The following is a 24,541-nucleotide window of genomic DNA, read 5'->3' as shown; positions in this document are numbered from 1 at the left end:
CCAAAAATAATCGTGCTGCGGAAAGGTATACGTAATGCATTTCCCCACGAGCTTACAAACTGGTTTTTTATGTGAGCATTTAATACTCGCTCGTACGGTGAAAATGTAACGGGCATGTTTTAACCACATAGAGCACGTGTCAGGCATAGAAGGCTACCTACTTGCCTATTACAAAAGAAATGACCACAGAGTCCAGAAATCTTTGGTTAAGGTCAAAAGGGGTTGAAGCACCACTTTATAAGAAAATCTAACAATCATTGCTAAAGAGGGATGTATAAAGCGCAGAAGTAAAAGTAAAAAGAATACTAGGCATCGCACGGGTGGACATTTATTTTTCAACAGTTTTTGAGATATTGATTTGTTCTTTACTATAGTGTAATATTTTTTTTAATACAGTTGCTCAAAAAGTGGCATATTGCAGGGAGGTATAGCGTTCGGAAAGTGGGCTATTACACACTCGTGCGTTTTCTTTGCCATTCCCGCACTCGTGCGTTTTCTTTGCCAACTGTCAAAACAATGTCTATTAAAAAGAAAAAAATAACCACGAAGGTTTTATTAAAAAGATTCATAGAAGTTTTTATGATATATGGTTTCTAAATATTATATAATAATTGGATTCAATAAGTTCAGTTAGGTTTCTTTTCATATCATATCAATTTAAAAAATATTAAAAAGAATTTTATCATATATGCAAATACGTATTTCTAAAAAGTTTACCAATAATTGGATTCATAAGTTAGGTTAGGTTTCTTTTATTTCATATCAATAAAAAAATATTAAAAAGAAAAACTAACCATGAAGTTTTTACTAAAAAAATCACAAAAGTTTTTATGATTCATGCAAATATTTAAGAAAAAAGCTACTACTTTATTTGTTTCAATATCAGATTTAATGATTGGATTCAACGAGTTAGATTTGGTTTTCTTTCAATAAAAATAGTCTACTGAAGAATTGGCTGTATGGGCCAAGTTCCCTTTGCCTACCCAGAATGGGTGAAGAAAAGAAAAATCAAACTTTGCTCATATTCTTTGCGGTTGGCGCCATTTTCCAAAAATGTTCTTTCGAGTTGAGTTATTTGTTGCTCAAAATGAGTAATTTCGACGATATTTTATTTGATGGATACCACCCGAACTCAGTATAATTGCACAAAATGCTTCGGAGAACAATTTACCGGAAATATATAACATATCTACGTGCAATGGATTTATTCCGTAGAGAGAAGAGAAAAAAAGTAAATAGTTTAATTTTTTCGCAACTGTATTAAAAATAGTCGTTCAGTACACGTGCGGAACCGTCATTGCAACTCGTCCCGACTGTCAACCCTCACCTTCGGCTGCGCCTCGGCTCGGGTAGACATTCGTCGGAACTCGTTGCAATGACAGGCTTTCCGCACTTGTAATGAAATATACTATTGTTCTATCATCAACAGTTTTCCCAGCGCATGCGATGAAGGATATTTTATAGGCATTTTTTTACACCTTAACATTATTGGAGTTTTAGAACGAATCATTATTTTTCCTGCAATTAAAATAACCTATATTAATCGGTGATAATTTAGTATAGGTGAAAGAGTTTTCAAAATCGGTCCAGTACTTTTTGAACCATATAGTTAAAAACATACTTTCATATTAATCTTTCCTCTGTATTATCACGAATATTAACTTACCGGTAGGTCTCAAACAAGCCGCAGCCGCACAATCGTCATCATCCTCAGCTGATGAAGGAGATGACGTACTGCTTCTTCGTGACGCAGCCTGGCGACGCGTCGTACTTGCTGCCGCGTGACCACCACGGGTTTGACCACCTGAAAAAATCATTTTTTTATCATATTGTATATATTTAAATGTCGATTTTCAGTGTGTTGAAGAATCATAGTTAAATCATTCAATAATTGTATGTAAAATAATATGAAATACACAAAAATCGTGTCGTGATCCGTTAATTTTATTTTATAAAAATAAACAAATTTAAAAATAATTGTGGAGAGTTTATTGACAGTTCTTCTCTTCCGTTCTACGCCCTTGATTTGAGAACTGGCAGTAAATGTAAAATTGGAAGTATTTAATATGTATTTCTTATTTCTTTATTCGTAAGTGTACATTGTGTTACCTAAATGAACAAATGAGTGACTTTGACTATCGCAGCAAGTATTTTTATAGCGATATTATGTAGTTTGTTACAAATTTAATATGAAGTTATCTAACCTCTAAATCTTTTCTAGAAATTAAAAAAGCAATTTTTTTGTGAATGCCCAATTGAGACACGATTATTTTTGCCTATTCTATGACGAAAAGTTAAAATTCCTGTAAAAAAATTAATTCGGATTCCACCAGACTACTACAGACGAAATTCATCTTGGAAGCTTAAATAAGATTCCTTTTCTTAAAACACTCACCTAATCTAGTGTGGCGAACATGTTTAGCTCGTTTCCTTCTCTCTTGTCGGGCCATGTAATGCTTGCGCATCATCAGACCTGATGCAGAAGACAAAGGCTGCTTCCGATTCAGGTAGTTGGTGGTTGTTGATGAGCCTCGTTTGACTGACTTCGTTGTCGGTGCTGGGACACCTGAAGTTGTATGGAATATTCGTTTTGTTGCAAAATTGGTTTTTCCAATTAAAAGTATATATATAAAACGAAAGTATTATATAGAGTTTTGTTATTATGTTATAAATATAAACACTTATTTGTTATCATAAAGCAAATAGATGGAAACATTTGAAAAAAAAATTACTATTTGATATAACTTTGAAACAAACAAATTTACAAAATAAAGAGTATAAGCCAGTACTTCCTAACGGGCCCTTGCCCCCAGAAGAAGGGAAAATTTATTTGCAATTTGAATTTCAGTTTGTCATTATATATTTTGAAAATTCACTTAATGGTTCATTATCAACATTAATTTCTTCCTAAAACCTTTTATTAAAGTTTCTTTAGTAAATAATTATTTATTTTATATTAATAATTACGCTATATTGGGAGGGGGGAATCTTGTCGTGTTGTGTGCAGTCATTTTCGGCAAGAGTTTTTGGTTTATTTCTCTTCTATGAGTAACAATTTGTATTTAAACTCCACATTGTACCCACCATGAGGCCGACTCCGCTTTAGCTGATGATGATGCCTCTGCTGAGGAGGCCTCTTGCGCCTACCCGCCTCTAACACGCGACCCGAGCGACGGCCCTCCGCACTCCGAACTGCCCACACCGCGCTCCAGATCTGCGCTTGCTCTTCCAGACGGACCTATATCGTATTGAGATAAGATACAGAGTCTTGGAGCTAAGGGGTCCATTAAGTATTACATAAGCACTAAATTGTCTTTGATTTTCTTATTTGGTGACTACGGGAACACATTGTCTTAGCTTGAAAACAAAATGCATTTTAAAAGATCCCTACAAAAATTATTACGTTTATGTACTATTATTTTCGAGATCTTTGCTGATTTTTGCTGAGAAGTGTGTGTGTGTTACATTTTAGTAAATCTGCTTACGTGATAAACTCAAACTCAAAAATATCTCTATTCATATATGAACGTCAAAAAAAAACAAATTAAATTAATTGTAAATTTACATTTACAACCAGTTCGCAAGTCAAGGGCGTAGAGCGGGTAAGAGGAAGTGGCAAGAAACTTTCCGCCACTCTTTTTAATCGCCAAGTTTTTAATACAAATTGTTTGAACTGGAGCAAATCAATCCCATCAAACTTGAAGAACACATATACATTTTGCAATATTTTTTCATAATAGGCAGCTAATCATCTACTTGCTGACAAACCTAAACATCCTTTTGCATACATTCAAATAAAAAGCAAAAATAAAATCAAAACTGTTTTAGTATAATTTACCTCAAGAAGATCCCCCTCCAACATAGCGTCCTCGAGCTTCTGAAGAATGCTTGGCGTACGACTGTTTGGCGACCGCGGCGTCGCACTATACGCGTGTTCCACGCTCGCTGACGACCTATGGAAACATCTTTATAATTTCCACATTTCCACTTTGATAGTGCTATATTTTCATTCATTATTCTTATATATATATATAAGTAAATATATATATATATATAAGTATATATATATAGTGTTGCCCAAAATCGGTCTTGGTCTTGCAGTCTTGGTCTTGTTCTTGCATTTTTGCAAGACCAATACCAATACCAAGACCGCCTTATCGTAGCAAGACCAATACCAAGACTGAAGCCTGCAAGACTTGAGCAAGACAATACTTAAGCCTGCAATACTCTTGCGTCTTGCAGTTAAGACAAACTGAGATTTGGGCGTTATCTAATTTCTTTAACAGATTTTCAACTATATCCAAAGAGTTTTAAGGTTCAATGTTGATTGGGAAAATGTGACGTTCTGCGAATAAACTATTGGTCGGTCGGTGATATACATATTTGATAATTTACCGACAAAGACGCCGCGGTTTGCAACAAGTGTATCACAGCATTTGACACTGTTTGAGCGCCGCATTCGCCGACAAAGAGTACGGGCAGAGGCACACAAAATTGTTACCTATTTTGGTAGGGATGGTACAGGAGGATAAAATTAAATGACCGTGAAGATGTCGGCAGTAGGTAGGTATAAATTGAATGCTCTGAGTTTCTTGTACAAATACATTCTCACACTGGCTGTCGGGCGACATGATAATTAATAACTAAGTAGGTATTGCATCTATTGAATTGCGAATATTTTGATTTCGAAATAATCATTGTTAATATCGCTAAATGATAGACAGTGAGTGATATACCTAGGTACTAAAGTGTGAGCAGCAACATTGAAAATTGTATATGCCATGTCAGTGCTTTCGTTTTATTAACTTAAGTTTATTTTAAAAAAGCTTTCAAGTAAGATTTAGAGTTTACTATTCAATTACACACAATAAATTATTGAAAAACAAAAAATTATGAAAAATATATTAAGACTGAGTACTTAGGGAATTAGTAGAAAAAATATTCTATCTTGGATACCTAGTTATTAAAAAAGATAATATGATAAACTTTGTGTTTACTTAATTTTATTTTTCTGTGCTAATGCTAACATTGACAATCCTACCAAAATAGGTAAAAATTTAGTCCTAGACTTTGTGTTGCCGCCGTCGCGTCGCTTTCATGTCAAAGGTCGCCGTCACTGCCTATGGTTCCAAAGAATATAATAGGTTTTTGAGTGCTCAAAACGGACGTAGATTATGTTTTCCTCGCAAGGAAGATTGTAGTCGTAAGGATATTATAAAAAAATTATATTAATATACCTAGTTTATATTATTATTAATACCTATTATACCTTTTTGAAGGACATTGCACTGCAAATTTGGAAGTGGGTGATTTAAACATTAACTTGAAACGTGGAAAAACTCCAAATATGAGCGACGTCATATTGCTTTACGCATTTGGTTTTAAAATCACACATTTCCAAAAATCGAGATTTGCAGTGTCGGTTTATCAACTTCTATCGTATCTACTCTAGTAGCTAGTAACCTCCATAAAAACAGCAGGCAACGTATAGTTCCAATAAAAAAGGAACATAATAAACAATATTATTTGCATAATTATCTACACTTTATTTTTGCGTAGGCACAAATGACAAAACCTATCTGATTTTGATTCTGATACTTCTGTTTTTTAATCTTTCAAAGATTTATTCTATCTATCAAAGAATGCCGCATTTTTCTTTGTCAGTCTTCGGCTTGTGTGCTTATAAATATGAGTTTTTATTTCAATTTCAGTCATTTCCAATTGAGTTTCGCTTCGAGTCTATCTTATTTATTATTCTCGCCCATTTACCTAGCTAGATACTCTAAATTCTTATTGCTTTCGGAGTGAATGTTTACAATTTGACATGAGTGACGAATAAATAGCAATAGGCTAATAGGTATTTGCAAGTCTTGCGAGACTTGCGAGACTCTTGCTGCAAGATCAAGACCAAGACTGAGAGCGCAATACCAATACCAAGATCAAGACCAGGTATATTGACGCAAGACCAATACCAAGACTGGTCTAAGTCTCGTCTTGGTCTTGCTTTGGGCAACACTATATATATATATGAATTAAAAAAATTAGCTTACTGAGAAAAACATTACAAGACTAAATAATTATTACTAGAGCGCACAGAAGGTACCTATACAAAAATTCACAAAACAAATACAATAACAAAAATGCAGGTAGACACAACAAACTCGAAACGGTCAACCAAGCAAAAACATAGGTTTTTGCTTGGTTGCAAAGCTATTCTAACCGTAACCATATATATATATATATAAATAAAAATACAAGAAGCCATCCCCACCAGTGACTATGACGTCACATTTTAAGCCAAGCTCTTATTAGTGTGAGCCTATTTTGTATACCTTTGCGTGGGATCCGTCTTGTACGCAGCCAGTTGGGGACTTGAAAGTATAGCTCTTGCTGTATCCTGCCAGGCCATTGCCCTCTCTGTCACGCATTGCAATGCCTCACCCTCAGCTAAACGTACTGGGAGTTTTTGTAACCACACCTGAAGAAAATATTTTCATTTACCAAGTGCGTCTACATAAAAGAAGATAGAAGAAATAATTACTTCCAAATACCAGTCAATATTATTTTTATCCATTCAATTCTAAGTAAATACATATATACTTTTGAAACGAATTGGTGATATTACTTATGACTTCGTTGCAGAAATATAATACCATGCAATTGACATAATTAAATGAAAACGCGGCCAATTGGCGGTCTTATTACTTTCAAGCGATCGCTTCTACTGTTAAAAAAATATTGAAAAAAATTATATAGGGCAAGAGAATTGCAAAAATACATAACACACAAAGTATTTATACAAAACCAAAATACTTATAATGGTTCTAAAAAATAAAATATTTCTTGAATTCACTGATTTTAATATTTTAGCAATACAAACATATAACACGAGTATAACGTAATGTTCCAATAGTAAAATCGGTTCACTAATTTAAGCTTAATCATTACAAACATATCAAAATTCAAAACATTTTATATGTAAGTTTAAGTTAACACACAATCAATACCATAGTATTCTTACCAGTAACGCAAGGATGCGATGTAGTCGGGGCCGTTTCGTTCTGGTGCAATCTGGACAGAGGAACTTCGCTTCTGGAGACGGGAACGGCAACTCTATTGGCTCCGGGCTTTCTTCTCTATCTTCTGTTTCATCACGGACAGCTGATATACATGATGCTGTAAATACAATTATAATAAATTATTTTGAAAAACTTTTTATGTGCTTAATTTGGACTATGCCGGTTGGCGAAGATGAAGCTTGAAGAACAAAGAATTTGAATAAAAATATCGTAATATTATTATAGCCATTGGAAAAATGTCAATTAAATTGGTAATAAATTCATATTAACGGTGGTTGGAGTAAAATTTTATTTCAGTGATTCGATATCATTAAACACTGAAGAAAATAAAATCATTATAACTCTGATGATAAATAAAGTTAAAAAAATCAATTAACTTAATATTAGCAATTCAGCATTTTTATTAATTATTATAAAATTTACCAAAGAAAAATCGACTTAATGTAGGAACTCCTTTCGAAGAAAAAATACATTGTATTAATGATTATTTGTGTGAAACTTTAATTCGATTAGGTAATAATATATTTTATTAATGTGATGATGTAGTGATAAAATAATATAAGAGGTGACTGTAATATGATACATAATGTAATTGTAATATCTATATACACTTCTTTTTGGGCCAAATTTGCATGCACATTATATGTAAACTTTAGATTGTAACACCATAACATTATTGTACCATATTAACGCAAATAAATAAGTATAATTATTATAAATATTGTAGACAAAAACAAAAAAAATCAAAATTGTTATATTATTAGGCTACTTAACCGTGTACGTATACGTCTTGAATAAATATATTTAATTAAATAATCATACAAATAACTTACCATGAAACCAATCCTTGCACAGTTCACATTGTGTCATCAAGCCATATTGTCGTTTCTGGCAAGTGCAAAACGTGAGACCGGCTGTGGGCGGTGATCGGACTTCTTTACGCATATTTTTTGACCTAAAATAAAAATAATACATAAGTTACCCATTCTATTGCAAATGATTATTTTATTTCAGTCAAAGTGGCTTCTGTATGTAAGCCAAAAAAGTTTTTTCAAGCTTTACATTAAACAAACTTTGAAAACTTGATCTTGAAAACGATGAAAATCTTTGATCTTAGACAAAATGGCTGGAATACATTTTCATGGCCGAAATGATTTCAATCGAATGAAAGAAAATAAAATTAATGACGGAAAAATACTAAAATTTTCAAATTCAATTGTTTCAAAACAGTTTCAAACCTAGTACCTCCAAGTTACATTCTTGAAGCATCTTTACCTTAACTCTCTGATAGCAGCCAACTCCCTCAACTCAGCCTGTTTGAACGCTGCAACGATCTCAGTGGGCGTGGCATCTTCACTAAAGTGCTTCAATAGAGGTGGATCCTCTGAATTATCTCTTCCCCGTCGCCGAGGGCTACTCGTTTCCGTACGAGGTGACAGAGCTTCTAGAAGGGTAAACGGCCAATTCTGGAAAAAAAATTTACTTATATTTTATTTTTATTTTTTGTACTCCTACAGCTATCACAAAATACATATAATATCAAACAAATACACCGAGAACATAGCCACAGATGGAATACATGATATGTTATAACTAAAAAGATTTACAAAAAGGAACAAACAAACAAAGTATTCAATACAATTAACTAACTGATTAAATTTAATTTAAATTTGTCATAGTTTTTAGGCCCATCAAAATTGTGAAAAGAAAACCAAATTATAAATATTATGATAAATGATTTTAGAAACGAAAGTGGACCTAAAAAGGAGCCAAGTTCCGTCCTGAAAAAGTGAAGTTTTGTTTACCTTTTTTTTTTTTATAGAACAGGGGGCAAACGGGCAGGAGGCTCACCTGATGTTAAGTGATACCGCCGCCCATGGACACCCTCAATGCCAGAGGGCTCGCGAGTGCGTTGCCGGCCTTTTAAGAATTGGTACGCTCTTTTCTTGAAGGACCCTAAGTCGACCCTACCTTTTTCAAAAACATCTCAGCAGTGCCTCTCTTCCACTCCTTAGCCGATTGTAGAGCAGCTGCCAATTGGTCCTTCTCGAATAACGATATCGGTATTTGCATGGACCGCTTTACCAAAGCCTCCACACTATGCATGTACGGGTATAATTCTTTTGACTGCATTTCTTCAACCTGTTAAAAGAAATTATACTCAACGTCTTTAAGGACAATAGGTCCTATACGGACTAATATATATATTGTGTGGCAGATTATGAGAACTAACGATTGTGCCACTTTACAAATTTTTGGTACGATATTCTTGCAATAAATTATTATTATTATTCAGTTTTAAACGGTCTTACTAAAAAAATTCATATCTTTTATATTATAAGCGATAACGCGTTGACTTATCTAATGTTATTTTGTAAATCGATTTTATATGATACACGGAGCAAATGGGCAGATGTTAAGTAATACCGGAACCCATAGACTCATTGTCAGAGGGCTCACAAGTTCGTTGGCGGCCTTTTAAGAATTGGTACGCTTTTTTGATCGACCCAAAGTCGAATTATTCTATGGAAGACTTAAGCAATGGCCTGTGGCAATATTTGTATTACTATATTTTCTATAATAGCAAAATCTATATATAATATACGGATGGAATCTCGCATTCTGCGCCGAGGTCCGATGACGTCATCTGCAAATACGTAAAAAGGTTTTACCTTAGCCAACCAGTCCTTGGCGTGGCCGGCAGCTGTTTTCAAAGCGTGTTGAGAAGGCAAAGCCGCCTCAATATCATCGCCTTCAGCCAGCAAAGCGTCCAATTCGGTGATTGTTGTATGCGATCGCTCCGACTCATCCATGATATCGGGACTTCTGGTTGTATTCATATCCAATAGTACTCCTTTCACACGGGCCTCCCACTCTTCCACTTGCACTATAGTAGGAAAGTTCATTAAAAAAATATAGCGATCACTATCAATATATATTTTTAGCTCGTACACTATTTGTTGTTGGTCACGTGACCATTTTTCATACACACTAGACCGCTAGTGCCTTATGAAATAATTTTATTTACCGTATACTGAGGCTCGCATTGAAGAAAGTGAATTAAGCACAAAGTGTGACATATTTGGGATACGAATTAGAATATGTAAGCCTAAATAATAGAAATCGTTTCCAAGAACTCAGTAAAGAATTTTACTAACTACGCGAAGAAGAGTAATATTAATCAAATATTTTAAAATCTACTAATATGAATACTGTATGAAAACGTTGATAATTTAGAAAAAAATACATTAAAAACGTAACTATTAAAAAATCTTACATTTAAGCTTATACAACCGCGCCTTCTCGATTTCGACTCTCGAATGCGGCACAACACTAGCCGCTTCTTGGAGTAATTTATCGATAACCTCTGGCGTTAGTGTCGCGTAGTCCTCACGATGTTCCCTCGATGATACGATGAATTTCTCTTGGAGTAATCGCGCCTGCAATGCTGGTAGCTGGGGCAGCACTATACATAGATGTGTGCCGAGTTCTACCACCTAGAGTTAAATATTAATTGGATATTTAGACAGTTAAAAAGAGGAATAAAGTTAAAATAATCCTATTGAATTCATTTTCTAATAATGTAGGAGAGGCAACGGGCGGCTTATCGCCAACAAGTGATCTCTTCCACGCAACCCTAGTAAGGGACAAAACTAAACAAAGAAATATAATGGCTAGGTAAATCAAAACTTTAAGAACTAATCTCACGGATTGATGCGCCCTTGATTTTTGCCCTTGTTACTAAAGAACTGGCAGTAATTGTAAAATTAAAAGCATTTACTGTATTTTTTTTGACGTTCATAAGTGTACATAGTATTACCTAGATAAATAAATTATTTTTAAGATGAATTGCGATGCAATACAAAAAAATAAGAAATACAAGAATTACAAAAATTAAGTTTGCGGCGTGATGACCCCAGGACAATAATAACATAATTGGACTAAATAATACTAATAAATGGACTACCCGGTCAGTTATTAGATAGCCTAACGCTAAGCAACATACAAAACAAGTTGAAGAATTACTTGTCGCGCACCTAACAAAACTGATACTGTTACATTAATACAACCCATAAATATTTTCAAATAACACGATTTATTATATTTACAATTAATCATATACACATTTTCTATACTTACATCCTCAAGTTCTCTGACAGAAGAAGAATCACATTCATCCAAATCCATATTCAGTAATTCAGTAGCGCGATCTTCGAACTCTTCTGTTTGACGTAGCACTTCTTTGACAGCCGATCCTATAAAAGGTACATTAATTGAAATAAAATAATGGCATCCTTATATACATCAAGTTTATGAAAATATAATAATAATCCAACCATTCCAAATCTGAGTGCTCAGGGAAATAGTCAATGCTTCGTTGAGTGCACGTTACATTTACATGCTAAACAGTGGCAAGTGGAAAACTACAGCAATAGTACAGAATAATAGTGTCTTCCTTTCAATAGAGAGGTCTTTATTGTGCAAAGAAAATATACTTGTAATATCTAAAATAATATATAGTTAGTAATACAGTAATGAATACCGATGTATACGTTTTCCTACGCGCGTGTACGCAACTAACCTTCAGGCAAAACACAAGCCAATCCATCGATTTCCGCGGCAAATAACGTCAACTCGTGTATCGTCAGCTTATATTTGGGGTCGTGGTGACGCGTACGTGTCCTCATCTTATTTAAATCAAGTTGTTGTATCACAGACGCGCACTTCTCGGCATCTTCTATTGCCGTTTCGAGTGCTCGGACTAGTTCAGTTTTGTGTATCTGTATAAATAATTATGAATTAATAAAATATAAACAATCATTACTTATAAACTCTATTTAAAGTGTCCAAATGTATTGGAAATAATGTTTTTTTAAGGTCAAGAATGCAAAATGCTTTTAATCTGTCAAAGCGTAATTTTCTCTTAAAAGTTTCAATTCCCCAGAAAGATAATTAAACATAAAAATACTAAAAAGGGGAGGTTATTTACTAAATATGATTCAAAAAAGTCAAATCCGTTTTTAGCATACGACAGTCAGTTAGACATAAGTTTCGATTCTCAGGACTATTAGTATTTCACTTTTTTTTTAAATATCTCTCTCCAACACACATCTGCATGTGCTAGAAGAAGAAGTTTTTTTTTTTTTAAATATCTCTCTCCAACACACATCTGCATGTGCTAGAAGAAGAAGTTTTTTTTTTTTTAAATATCTCTCTCCAACACACATCTGCATGTGCTAGAAGAAGAAGTTTTTTTTTTTTTAAATATCTGATGAATACTAATGAATATTGCTTAATTTAAATGTCAGTCCCATACAGTTACACACTGTTATTACATTATTATTTCAGCGACGAACCTAAGGCATAAATTAAAACCTTACAATAGTGTTAACTTTTAGAAAGCACAAAGCTAAGTTTAAAAAACAGAACTAGCCAGATTTAGAAACACAGTTAACGTCAAAAGCGACTTTAGATAAGCTCTATAATTTTAGCTTAATAATTTTGCTCATATATTAATTTTGATTTACCACTAGATTTCATATACGAATAATACACAGCAAAAGCTAAATGTTCTTATATTCTTCCGATAGTTAGTCTGAAACTAGAATATCGAACTAAGGGCTCTTCCATCATAACCAAAATTAATAGATAACGAAATGAATAGTTACTTTGAGATCATGTGCCCTCTTCAAGTGCACCCTCAAGCCATCGAGGTCGCAAGTCTTGGGCGTGTCCGGGTCTAAGGCGTTCTGTACAGCCTCCGCCCACTCACGGAACTGCTCCGACTTGCGTTTCAACTTCTCCAACATGGCCGGCAACTCGTCTAACGTGTAACGATATCTGTAAAAAAGTTTTTTTTTTAATTTCCGAAGTTTCTTATAAATTAAACTACAATGCATATATTGTTCAGACAAACGTAGAATGTTATTATATTATATACTACTAGCTGCCCCCGCGAACTTAATTTTTAGTGCATAACAACATGGAACATTTTATTTATTATTATTTTATACATTTTATATAAAATAGAAATGTTTAATATTTAAAATTTCTCTTTTGGATTCGATTTTATGTTATACTGAAAAAAATATTTTTAAGGTATATAGTACAACACAATTATGAAAATTAAGCGTTTCTGTCGCGAAGACCAATTTAAGGGTTGTAGCGCGACTAGACAAGGCTGGAAAAAAAATGTATATCTTTGAAGTGTAAAATGATTAGATTCTTACCTAAGTTTATGAACAGCTGGTGAACAATCGCACAACTGGTGGAAATGTCTCAAGCACGCAACATTTTGCGTACACGTGCACGTGACGCACGAGAGGAAGCACGTCGTCTTGCAGAGGTGGCACTGCCGCTCATCGTCTGGGAGGAGTTCGAACGCTTCTCTCTCCGCTTCGGTAACGCCCTAAATGTTATATTTGAACATACATTACCAATTTTAACCTCACATTTTTAAAGTATAGTCGATTTAATTGATTTAATAGGAAGCCAAATAAAAAGGTTAAAAATCGAAAAAAAACTTACCCAGTCCAAAAGTGCCTTTCTCAATTTCCTCTCATCATGAAGCATGGTCCTCATATCTCTATAGGCCGCTAACGCGACAGTGAGACTGAGTGTATCTGCCTCTAACGCCATTTTGCATACTAATTCGTCATGCGAGAATACACAATAACGGCGTAGCGTCGAATAGTGGCCGATACATTCGCGACCCATTTTTAGCTGCAATAAATATTATTAAATCTATATATTACCTCGTTAATTACTTATAAAATCATCATTCTTTTATCCTGATAAAATAACTATATATAATATTTAATAGTTCATGAATACATTATATTAATTTATTTAATAAGTATGTTACTTACCCAATCAGCCGGTGTAAAGTTAACCGCTTCAGCAAAATTGTATCCTTGGTTGAAGCCGGCGTGGTAAGCGCGAGGGAAGGTTATGACGAATTCGCCCGCGTGCTGATCCGTCCTATACAAATAAACAATTGTTTAATTGTTTTCCAAATACCATTAAATAACGAAGAGGCAAATTAATATTTGTGTAAAAGGCTGCAAGTATGGAGTGCAACGTGCGGTTTGTGGAGAGGTCAGTGACCTCAGGCTATTGACCGAGACGTTAGGTCACCGCACGCTCTTACCATCTTACATTATTTATTAATTAATTTAATAATCATTATTTATTAATTCGAAACATCATTTTACGTACACATAACAAATAATTTGTTATAACCTATTTAAGAATACATAATATACTTTTCATGAGGATAGGTTATGTAGGTTGATGAATGTTTTTTTAAACACCTTTGATTTTTAAGATTAACAATTTAAAACCCTGTTAGGATTCAAGAAAATAATTTGTATATTGTTGAACTCGAACTTTTTAAGCTCAGTAATATATAATTATTCTGTTGTTTCTAGTAGTTTCTCATTGTCTTGTATGTGTGCCTCAAAACAAATCCTTACCTATAAACAGGCACGCCAGCCTTCATGAGTATATTGGGGTTCATGATGGTAACAAGCTGATGCAGCAGATCAGGCTGCAGCTGGAACAGCTCTGGGGCTTCGGCCTTCATTGCTGCCTCGAACTGTTCCGCTTTAGAGGATGGTACTCCATACCTGAGGATGGGAAAAATGTATTAATTGTCAATTGTTTACTCTACTACTATAAAAATGTTGATCAAAATTGTTTTTACATACCACGTCTTCGCTTCACCCCAATGTAGGTAATTGATTGAGTAACTCCAGTGATCTTCATTGTGCCAGCAGAATGTCGCAAAGCACATACCAACATACAGCCATGGAACCTATAAAGTACAAATATATATGTTTTTATATTTAATAGCTGCCCACGCAAACTTCGTTTCTCCTTAATGCCTACCTATAAATACATATAATACATACCCTTTTAATATATACCAACATGGAGGTTAACTTAAAGGGATGAAAATTAAAGGTTGTATGAATTTTTGTATACCGTATCATAAAAAATAAAAACAAAAAAATAGTCCAAAAATAAAATATTGGGCTGGACACCCCTTATCGCTTAGGGGTTTGAAAGATAAATAGTAACTGATTCTCAGACCTACTGAATATGCATGATAAATTTCCCAAGAATAGGTCGAGCCGTTTCGGAGGAGTATGGGAACTAACATTGTGACACGAGAATTATATATATTTAGATATGAAATAGGTATAAACTTATACGAAAAATTGCTTATAGAAATAAAATAATTTAAACTATATATATGTGATATTAGATATGAACATTTGAGTTTGGTTGTTGATATAATACCCGAGTCATACCAACCTTACCTTGCCTAAATCTTAAAATAAATCAAAGCAAGAAATATGCCGACTCTCCACAGTTTAAAAAACCTAATATTCAATGGGTATTATAACAAAATATTACCTTCATTCCTGATATATCAGCATTAATATGTCCCAATACTGAACCCTCCAAAACGGGTAAATTATTCAAATTCCAACTTGACTCAGCATATTGTTGTTCACCGGGATAAAGGTGTGCGCTTGACTTTGTTGGGAATCCTGTAAATAAAATCAAATAAATTTTTTTACGAGTCTAAGAATCATTATTATATAACAAAGGCACAAACACTGTTTAAAATGTAGAAGTAAATTTATTAATTTAAAACGCCTCTTTAGGTCTTCTGAAACAATTCCCAATTAAATACATATTAAGAAAGTTGTTATTTAATAGATCATATTGAATTATATTTCAACTTTATCATTATATTGTTAATCATAATCTGACAAAACGGTGTTGCATTGACTTTATTTTAATCAGTTCATGCAAAGTCTATGTTACCTGATCCATGATCCATAGAGTGTAGATCCGCTCCATATTCAACTGTGACATCCTCGTCTATGGAAGAGACAACTCGCCAAAATTCTCTCTCTACTGTTGAAGTTGGCACCATCTATTTAAAAAAATATTATGTTTAACCACCAATAAAGTATATTGTTTTCATTATGCATAAACTAAATAATTAAAACAACGAATTATAAAAATCCCATACTTGACGCTGGCTAATGCACAAACAGTGTTAGAGCCAAAGGGAAAAAAAAAAAAAAGTATATTGTATAAGTATATATACATGTGTCATGTGTCAATGTCAAGTTTGCAACAGAATGTAAATGGCGCAATTGTCTAAGAAATTAATTTAAAAATTAGAATTTTAATTAAAAAGAAAAGAAAAAAATAATAATTTTAGAATCAAAGAAATTAATTATGTCATGAATGCATGATAAATAAATTCATATTAATTAAAAATAATTATATTAAGAAGTGGGAATTTAAATACTTTTAAAATTCAGAAGTATGATAAGTGTTGGGCCTGAAACTCACATGTACAGGCATGTTAAAGTAATCCGATTTAAATTGATCAGCCATTTCTCCAAACTGTTGTAAGGTGTATTCGCGGGACGCCTGCTCGAAGCCAAAAGCTGCTGCAGGCTTTGATACCTGTACATACATATATACAATTAGTACCTTAAATACTTTATGAGATTATAGTAGTCAATCATCATAAATCAATAAATACGTATAATAATAATAAAAGCCTGTTTCCAAAAAAACTTTAAAATTTAGGAATAAACATTTAGTTAGTTTTTGGTTTGTCCATCTTTGGACATAGGCCTCCTGTATATTTATGTAATTTATACAAATTTAATAAAGTATAATATACGATACAGATAATATAAGAATTGACTGTGTGTGGCAGAATATGCGAACGACTTACGATTGTACCACCTCAACATTTTGTACCATATTATTGCAATAAATAAATAATAATTATTATTATATATCTATGATTTTTTTAATGGTAAATGTAAGCTTAATATTGTAAAAATTTAAGTTAGCCCAGTCATATTAGGGCTTTCACCTCGGAATGAAAGATAATAAGCTGCAAATTGGTATGAACCTTTGTTTTGTCATTCTAAATGTTATCTCAAAAGTCACAATCGTTATCGTGTCCGCGTCTCAAGATATTCAAGGTCAAAGGTCACAAAAATCGGTTTTTCGCGAATATCTGGCTTCCTATCGGTTGAATGAGATTTGCATTTATTATAAAAGTTGTAGGCTATAAAATTCCCTATAACTTTTGTTTAAACTTTTTTTTCATACGACCAACCGTTTTGAAGGTAGAGCGCGAAGTGCACATCGTACAGTCATATACGGCCTAATGCAAGGCCAAGCGTGAGTTATGGTTATCAGTACGTTATAAAGTCAATTATTTACTTGGAAATTTCAATTATTAAACAATGCCTATTATTTATGTACTAACTATTAATTATTTATATTTAATTTAAGTAAGTAACTTGATTATTTATATATAATTATTCATATTTAACTATTTAAGTATAAAATATTATTAATTCTGGATTATATATTTTAGTTTTATTTTAAGTTAAAATGATAGTAAGAGTATATATTTTACACATATTTTTATTTATTATTAAATGCGGCATAATATACATTTATCAAAATGTGAGTTCAAATATCAAAAGTATCTTTGTTGATTTTAATTGTAATGAAATTGGAAATGGAAGCTAATTATCTTCTTCTTCTTCGTCTTCTTCTTCTTCTTGTCGCTCAAAAATGTTCGATTCATTGTCATCATCCTCATTATCTGTCATGTTCATCTCCAAACCTTCCAGAATATCGGGATCATATGTATTTTCTTCATCGGGATTACTTGGATACAGTGAAGCGTTGAGGCAAGCTTGTCCGTTGCACTGGCCGCAAGCTAAAGAACATTGTAGCCCTGATTTTCTGCATCCACAGCGGGAACCACAACCATTTTTGCAATTGCAAAATATTACGTTTAGTAGTTCGGCTGGTGCTGGAGGTAATAACGTTCGTATGGGCTCCAGGATTTCATTTTCAAGCATCCAGCCCCATTCTTGAGGTTCTAAGTCCTTCCCTAACCACGTTTGAATCTGGTAGTAGACACGTTTTATGTGTTGATGAGCTGCTACACTTGTTGGTGGAAGTGTTGACAGTTGTACAGGTTTATTTAGTTTTGTAAATTTGATGAATTGCGTGTAGCGGAAATGATCAATGTTGTCCTCAGATTTTGGAGCATTATATAATGCCAACAAGATGCGCACTCCATTTTCTAATAATGTTTGTTTTGGGCAGTTTTCTTGTTGAAATACTTCCACCAGTTTATCTAAATCAGGAATTTTTTCCAATGCTCTAGTAACAGTTTTTTTTTCCTTTTTTAAATAGCGCAGAAGTCGTGTCACAGCCACTGAATGCGTGTAAAAATAAAATGTGCTTTTTAGTACGAGGATATAGGTCAAAACTTTTAGTAGAATATATTTGTGTTTTGACATTGCCTTTGCCAACTTTTTTCAAAAAAACTTCCTGATGATGTGACTGAGTACGTCCAATTAAAATAACGAGCAAATCGATATCTTCTCCTATGATGACAGCAGTCTTTTGATGTTCTGATAAGGCAATAGCTGTGTCAATGATGAGAACATCAGCATCATCTCTGGCTTGTTTTGTTGTGATATTAACAGTTTTAAATTTTTCAACAAGCATGTCGATAATTTTTTTTTTATTAGACCTATTATTTAAATAATAGGCATTGTTTAATAATTATAATTTCCAAGTAAATAATTGACTTTATAACGTACTGATAACCATAACTCACGCTTGACCTTGCATTAGGCCGTATATGACTGTACGATGTGCACTTCGCGCTCTACCTTCAAAACGGTTGGTCGTATGAAAAAAAAGTTTAAACAAAAGTTGTAGGGAATTTTATAGCCACCAACTTTTATAATAAATGCAAATCTCATTTAACCGATAGGAAGCCAGATATTCGCGAAAAACCGATTTTTGTGACCTTTGACCTTGAATATCTTAAGACGCGGACACGATAACGATTGTGACTTTTGAGACAACATTTAGAATGACAAAACAAAGGTTCATACCAATTTGCAGCTTATTATCTTTCATTCCGAGGTTGACCCCTTTTCTTACCTAATATGACTGGGCTAAGTTTCATTATATTTCAAAGTAAGAAGCTACGTAATGAAAATATGAAAAAATCCGTCTCAGCTGGAGGTTACTCCCGCATGGATTTCGTATTTTGGAAAGATATTTTGCGACCTCTCCAATACTCAAGTTACATTTAACCATAATTATACAAAAAATCAAACTACTTAGGATTTTATATAGTTTAACTTTAGAACAAATTTTTTGCTTTAAGTACAAATATTACTTATAGATATGAATAAATATTCATTTAGGTTAATAAAAGTAATGTATACTAATATGAAGTAAAAAATATATTATCCAATAGTTTTTTGTTTCAAGTTTACCACATATTATATCTACGGTATATGTTACAAACTTTTTTGTCTATTGGCAATTTAGGTAAATGTTATAAAAATTAAATAAAAATAAACCAAGAAAAAATGCCAGCACATTCAATGCTCTCTTTAAAATTGATCAGCCCACAAATTTACTAAAAATATTTTTTCTTGATATAGACTGTTTTTTTTTTCAAATAATTTAATTGCTTTTAATCGCTTAATATTAAATTATTATAGAAGTAAATTTGATGGATCATAATTATTATTATTATACAAACCTCCTCAGCCAAGCAGACGGGGCATCGCCAATCACCCTTAGGGACATCAGCCAGGGGTGGCACAAGGCAGAAAGTGTGGTATGAGTCATCACACCCGTCACAGAGTAACATTTGCTCTTCGATGTCACCCCTACCGCAAATGTGACACATGTATTTCGCCAACTGTTTAGAAAATGTTATTATAGTTATGTCCAATGAGATTTGGGACAAAGAAAGAAATAAAAACATAATAAAACATAATTAAATCATCTTAGTAAATGTGGTATTGCATGAGTTTTCTAAACTCATGCAATATCACCTATAGATAGATCGTCATAGTCAAATATACATCACCTATGTAAAAATATTAACTTATTCCTAAAAATGTGAGCCGTAACGGGACGCCTGGCAGATGTGAAACATCGACATTATTTTGTAAAAGTAATATGCAGAAAAGAACAGACTGTGATAGGAACCAGGTGAAAGAAAGAAAGAACTTTATTAGACACAAAATACATTAATGTTTCTATAAAGTAGAGTGCACTGGCCCCCACAGTAGGATTCCCTGTGTTGTGGGCAGCCAGTCTCTTCCTTTTTCATCTAAACGTTATTTAAATAATTAATTTTACTTAACAAATTTATATCTATACTATTTTTGTACAATAAGAATGTTTTCTGTATCAGTATAGGACAGCTTAACAAGATATTGTTTGAGTTTTTTAGTAAAAGTATGTAAAGGTAAATATGTCATAATGATAAAATAAAATATTACGATTTTTTTTCCAGATAACGATGACTATTTGTTGAATAAACATTATTTTCATTAAATATTTTTAATGTGAAATTTACTACTGCATTTAGACTGTACATCATATAGAGTGGCGACGCGTCGCCACGGCATGCGTCGCCACGCCAGAAATCGGTTTTACGTGCGGCTATAGATGTTTCACATCAAAAATCTGTTTTCGAAACTCATTTGACAATTTACAAATTTACTCACAGGATCCAAAGGTCTGGGCGTGACTACAGGCGGCGCAGGCACGGGTGCTGGAGTGACTGACACGGTCATATTACTCAAGCGATGCTCGCGTAATTTCGTCGATCTTAGGACACGGGCGCGTGCGCCGCACGACGCAGCACTCGACATCCATTTGTTTTCACGAGGACCTTTTATGGACATTCACGATTAATTATACAATACGAGCATTGAAATTAGATTACTCCGTAAAACCAATATCTAAATTTAAAAAAAAAGGGCAATCGGACCAAATTGTATCGGCTAATAATGTAAATGCCATGTTCAAAGACACAGAAAATCTTATATTGAAATCGAAGTAACATCGAAAATTAGGGTAATTTTGCCATGGCAACACACTTGGGGGTTGCCAATAAAGCTGTAACTATGATATACTATACAAACAATAATTACAAGTTTTAAACATACAAAGCCAGTTACTTAGTTCCTATATTACTTATTACTCTTATTACTATACATTTGGGATTTATATATATACTAGCGGATCCGACAGACGTTGTCCTGTCTACACGTCTAATTTCAAAATTTCAATTTTTAATAAGCCATTTTGATGAAAATTATTATTCAAATGTTATGACAATATCTAACGATCCAGCACATGGTCACACACGATATAACACAATGATAACAAAACATTTTTTAAATTTCGGGACAGACTAAAATTAAAATTCGAATATTATTTAAAATTTGACACTGCGATGGTAGCGCCGTCTGTCGGATCCAATGTAAAACATTCCAAAATCAACAACAACTAATAAATTGAAAATTAATTAAAAAAACATTGTCCAGCGGACAAAATTGTGAATCTAAACCATTCCCAGATCCCCTCGAACACACACAAAAAATTTCGTCTAAATCGGTCCAGTCGTTTAGGAGTTCAGTCACATACACACGCACACAAGAAATATATATATTAAGATATATACTCGATTACACAAAATTTAAATATATAGCCTGTTTATACTAAACATAGATACAAACAAACATAAATCATATCATACTCACTCCTCCGATTCTCAGTGGGTTCCTCCTTAATAGGTGTCTTTTTCTCATCGGCCCCAGGCAAAGCTCCCTCAGTGTGGCTGCCTTCGGCCGCCTCGGGCTCCGATGTCTTGTACCGGCGCCCGGGGGGCGGAGTCGCCGCTGGGCCTTTGCTGCTCGACCGGCTACGAGCGTTCACCTTTTCAGGGGTCTGCTCGGTTTTTACTTCAATTTTCTAAAGAAAAAAACAAGTTCAATTGATTTAGAACAGAAGCGCTAAGTACACCGAAAACATATTGGATTATCAGCTATTATTAGAATCTTATCTTTAGGCTGACAGAGTCGAGACTGGGCGCTAAGTATTACTTCCGTAAGTCAAATCCAATTACATCTTGTTATTACATTGATAAACATAAAATGTAAATTTACTCCAATAATATAAATAAATTATAAATATTCCTATCATGTTTTGCTAATAAATATACTTTTAGAAACGAAATATTTATGTATTTATTAACTTCGTTGCAAGTATACAGAAATACAATACAATTTAAAAATTAAATAAAAGCGAGAGCAACTGGCGGTGTTACATCTTTCGAGCGATCTCTTCCAGGTAATCACTATGATAAAAGAAAAGCAAATGAGATAAGGTATGGTAGGGTACTTTAGACACAACGAACGGAACAAAGCATTTAAATCATATGTTAATAGCAAAAAGGACACATCAAAAAGTGCATATAAATTATATGAAGTATGTATTCATGATAATATGAAGGTCGGGTCATATGCTGCGGTGCCCTCATGAAAAATGGAGATATTGACGGAATATACCTAACGAGACGGAAAACTCAGAGAGTTCATTGTCAGTTCTCTTATATATCTTCGCTATTAATTTGGGAACTGGCAGTAAATGTAAAGAAGCATTTAATATGTATTTCTTTTTGACGTTCATAAGTGTACATGAATAAATGATTTTGATTTGATTTGGAGGCCTTTGCCAAGAGGCACACCGAACTGTGAGATATTTTGTAGTGAGAGTTTCGGAATATAAAGGCTATATTAATAATATAATATGAATTTATTAAATTTGAATACGAATTGTATTTTACATGTATTACATTGCAAATGACGTCGTTGCTGTATTAGGGTTAATGGTATACTAAACGATACTTCGCAAGACTAGTTAAGATATGAATGTTGAGTTAAATCTACTAAAATATCATAGTACAATTAGCGAAATCCATATATTTCAAGTACCACATGTACAGCTCATTCGACTGTACTTTTAAGTACTGTGACAAATAATAAACGAATCAAGCGAATAAAAAGAAATATTATATATACAATTTATAAAACAAATATGTACTTACAAAAACAGATAACTTAGATATTCAATTTGTCAAATCAAATTTGATAAGCGAGAGCAATACTTAGCACTAAGTCTCGACTCAAAATGATTGTTGCACTTGAATTTCTAAACAACCGCCACGATAAACTATCGTATGATATTATATACAAATATGTTTTTTAATTTTCATAATTTTTTGGAAATTTTAATTTTGTGTGCTCACGACATTAATATGCTAGCGGCCCCGCCAACTTCGTTTCTCCTTATTGCCTAGCCTACCCTACCTTTTTAGTACCTATATACCAACATGGAACATTTTGCTATACAAATAAAATAAGCATATAACAAATAAAAATTTAGATAGTAAAATAGATAGTAGTCGATTCTCAAGCTGAATATGTATAAAAAATTTCATTAGAATCGGTCGAGCTGTTTCGCAGGAGTATATAGATATATTAATGCATATGTAACTATAATATTTAATACTACATTACACCGTGCCGCTTTGGGTTACCTACTTAGTGAGCATACAGCAAGCCAACATATAGAATATATTATTTCTATTCAATATATTCAAACAATGTCACAATGCAACCTTGCAACTTACAAATTATATAATGCAATTATTTAACCTTCATCAGTTTAATTGTTATCTGATTTTCACAATAAATATTTATTAATTATTAACAAACATTTAATCAGTGGCCAATTTTATGTAAAATATCTGGATAATTCTTTATATTACCTCACTATAATCAGCCTTAAAATTGTAATGGAAACATTGGACAGGCGACATTGTAAGGACAAATATGAAATCCAGGAAAAAGAAATGTGGGAAAACCACTAAAGCGACGGGCTGACGACATCATAAAGGTTACTGGGGGAAATGAATGAAAGAATATATCTAAATAAAAATTCAAAGTTAAGTAGGATGCCTTCAGACAAGGGATCCATACTGAACAAGATGTAATGGATATGACTAACGTAGACTAAGTATATACTAACAAAACTAACACTCATCCTATTTGTAATTTGTATAATATGGATTAAATGGCTTTATCTATCTAATAAAAATATAAGCTGAATATACTTGACTTTAATTTTAAAAAAATTCAATGATTTTTATGGCACTGACAGTTGAGCGCGACACTTTGATTTCGTATAATACATTTTTATTTTGACCCATGAAGACTACTCAGTCGTAATTTGCACTCCTAGGCAACGCACGCGTACCCGATTTATGTGTACAATATGTATAATGTTATAGATCACAGTAAGCATTCATAGTTGCTAAATACTTTAAAAACGGCAGCCAATTTTTAGGATAAACTTTGTTGTTTTTATAATTTCAATATCCCAGCAACTTGGTTAGTTAGCTAAATCTGACACACAATTCTTTTATACTTTGATTTTTAATTCCGTAGAATTCACACGCATTTTTTGACAAATTAGAGATTACAAACCATTCTGGCTGGGCA

At 33.2% G+C, this 24,541-nt stretch overlaps 1 protein-coding gene across 1 annotated transcript in view; it reads right to left on the bottom strand.

The window, feature by feature from the left end:
* Positions 1 to 24,541, bottom strand: part of LOC110991604 (lysine-specific demethylase lid) — a 30,755-nt gene that overhangs the window by 2,087 nt on the left and 4,127 nt on the right. The window contains exons 5-29 of the mRNA XM_045632034.1: positions 21,740 to 21,950; positions 20,699 to 20,865; positions 19,720 to 19,881; positions 16,458 to 16,574; positions 15,918 to 16,029; positions 15,501 to 15,637; positions 14,789 to 14,895; positions 14,555 to 14,707; positions 13,949 to 14,060; positions 13,608 to 13,802; positions 13,310 to 13,488; positions 12,749 to 12,920; positions 11,662 to 11,860; positions 11,220 to 11,335; positions 10,357 to 10,576; positions 9,752 to 9,966; positions 9,051 to 9,221; positions 8,355 to 8,545; positions 7,913 to 8,034; positions 7,022 to 7,176; positions 6,333 to 6,478; positions 3,839 to 3,953; positions 3,085 to 3,238; positions 2,396 to 2,566; positions 1,667 to 1,804 (exon numbers count right to left, since the gene is read on the bottom strand). Coding sequence (XP_045487990.1) covers positions 1,667 to 1,804; positions 2,396 to 2,566; positions 3,085 to 3,238; positions 3,839 to 3,953; positions 6,333 to 6,478; positions 7,022 to 7,176; positions 7,913 to 8,034; positions 8,355 to 8,545; positions 9,051 to 9,221; positions 9,752 to 9,966; positions 10,357 to 10,576; positions 11,220 to 11,335; positions 11,662 to 11,860; positions 12,749 to 12,920; positions 13,310 to 13,488; positions 13,608 to 13,802; positions 13,949 to 14,060; positions 14,555 to 14,707; positions 14,789 to 14,895; positions 15,501 to 15,637; positions 15,918 to 16,029; positions 16,458 to 16,574; positions 19,720 to 19,881; positions 20,699 to 20,865; positions 21,740 to 21,950 — 3,937 coding nt within the window. The remainder of the gene's footprint in view (positions 1 to 1,666; positions 1,805 to 2,395; positions 2,567 to 3,084; positions 3,239 to 3,838; positions 3,954 to 6,332; positions 6,479 to 7,021; positions 7,177 to 7,912; positions 8,035 to 8,354; positions 8,546 to 9,050; positions 9,222 to 9,751; positions 9,967 to 10,356; positions 10,577 to 11,219; positions 11,336 to 11,661; positions 11,861 to 12,748; positions 12,921 to 13,309; positions 13,489 to 13,607; positions 13,803 to 13,948; positions 14,061 to 14,554; positions 14,708 to 14,788; positions 14,896 to 15,500; positions 15,638 to 15,917; positions 16,030 to 16,457; positions 16,575 to 19,719; positions 19,882 to 20,698; positions 20,866 to 21,739; positions 21,951 to 24,541) is intronic.

The sequence above is a fragment of the Pieris rapae genome, chromosome 18 (genome assembly GCF_905147795.1).
Source record: "Pieris rapae chromosome 18, ilPieRapa1.1, whole genome shotgun sequence".
NCBI classification, from domain to species: Eukaryota; Metazoa; Arthropoda; class Insecta; order Lepidoptera; family Pieridae; genus Pieris; species Pieris rapae.
The sequence above is the reverse complement of the archived record's forward strand: the minus strand, read 5'-3'. Positions and strand labels throughout refer to the sequence as shown.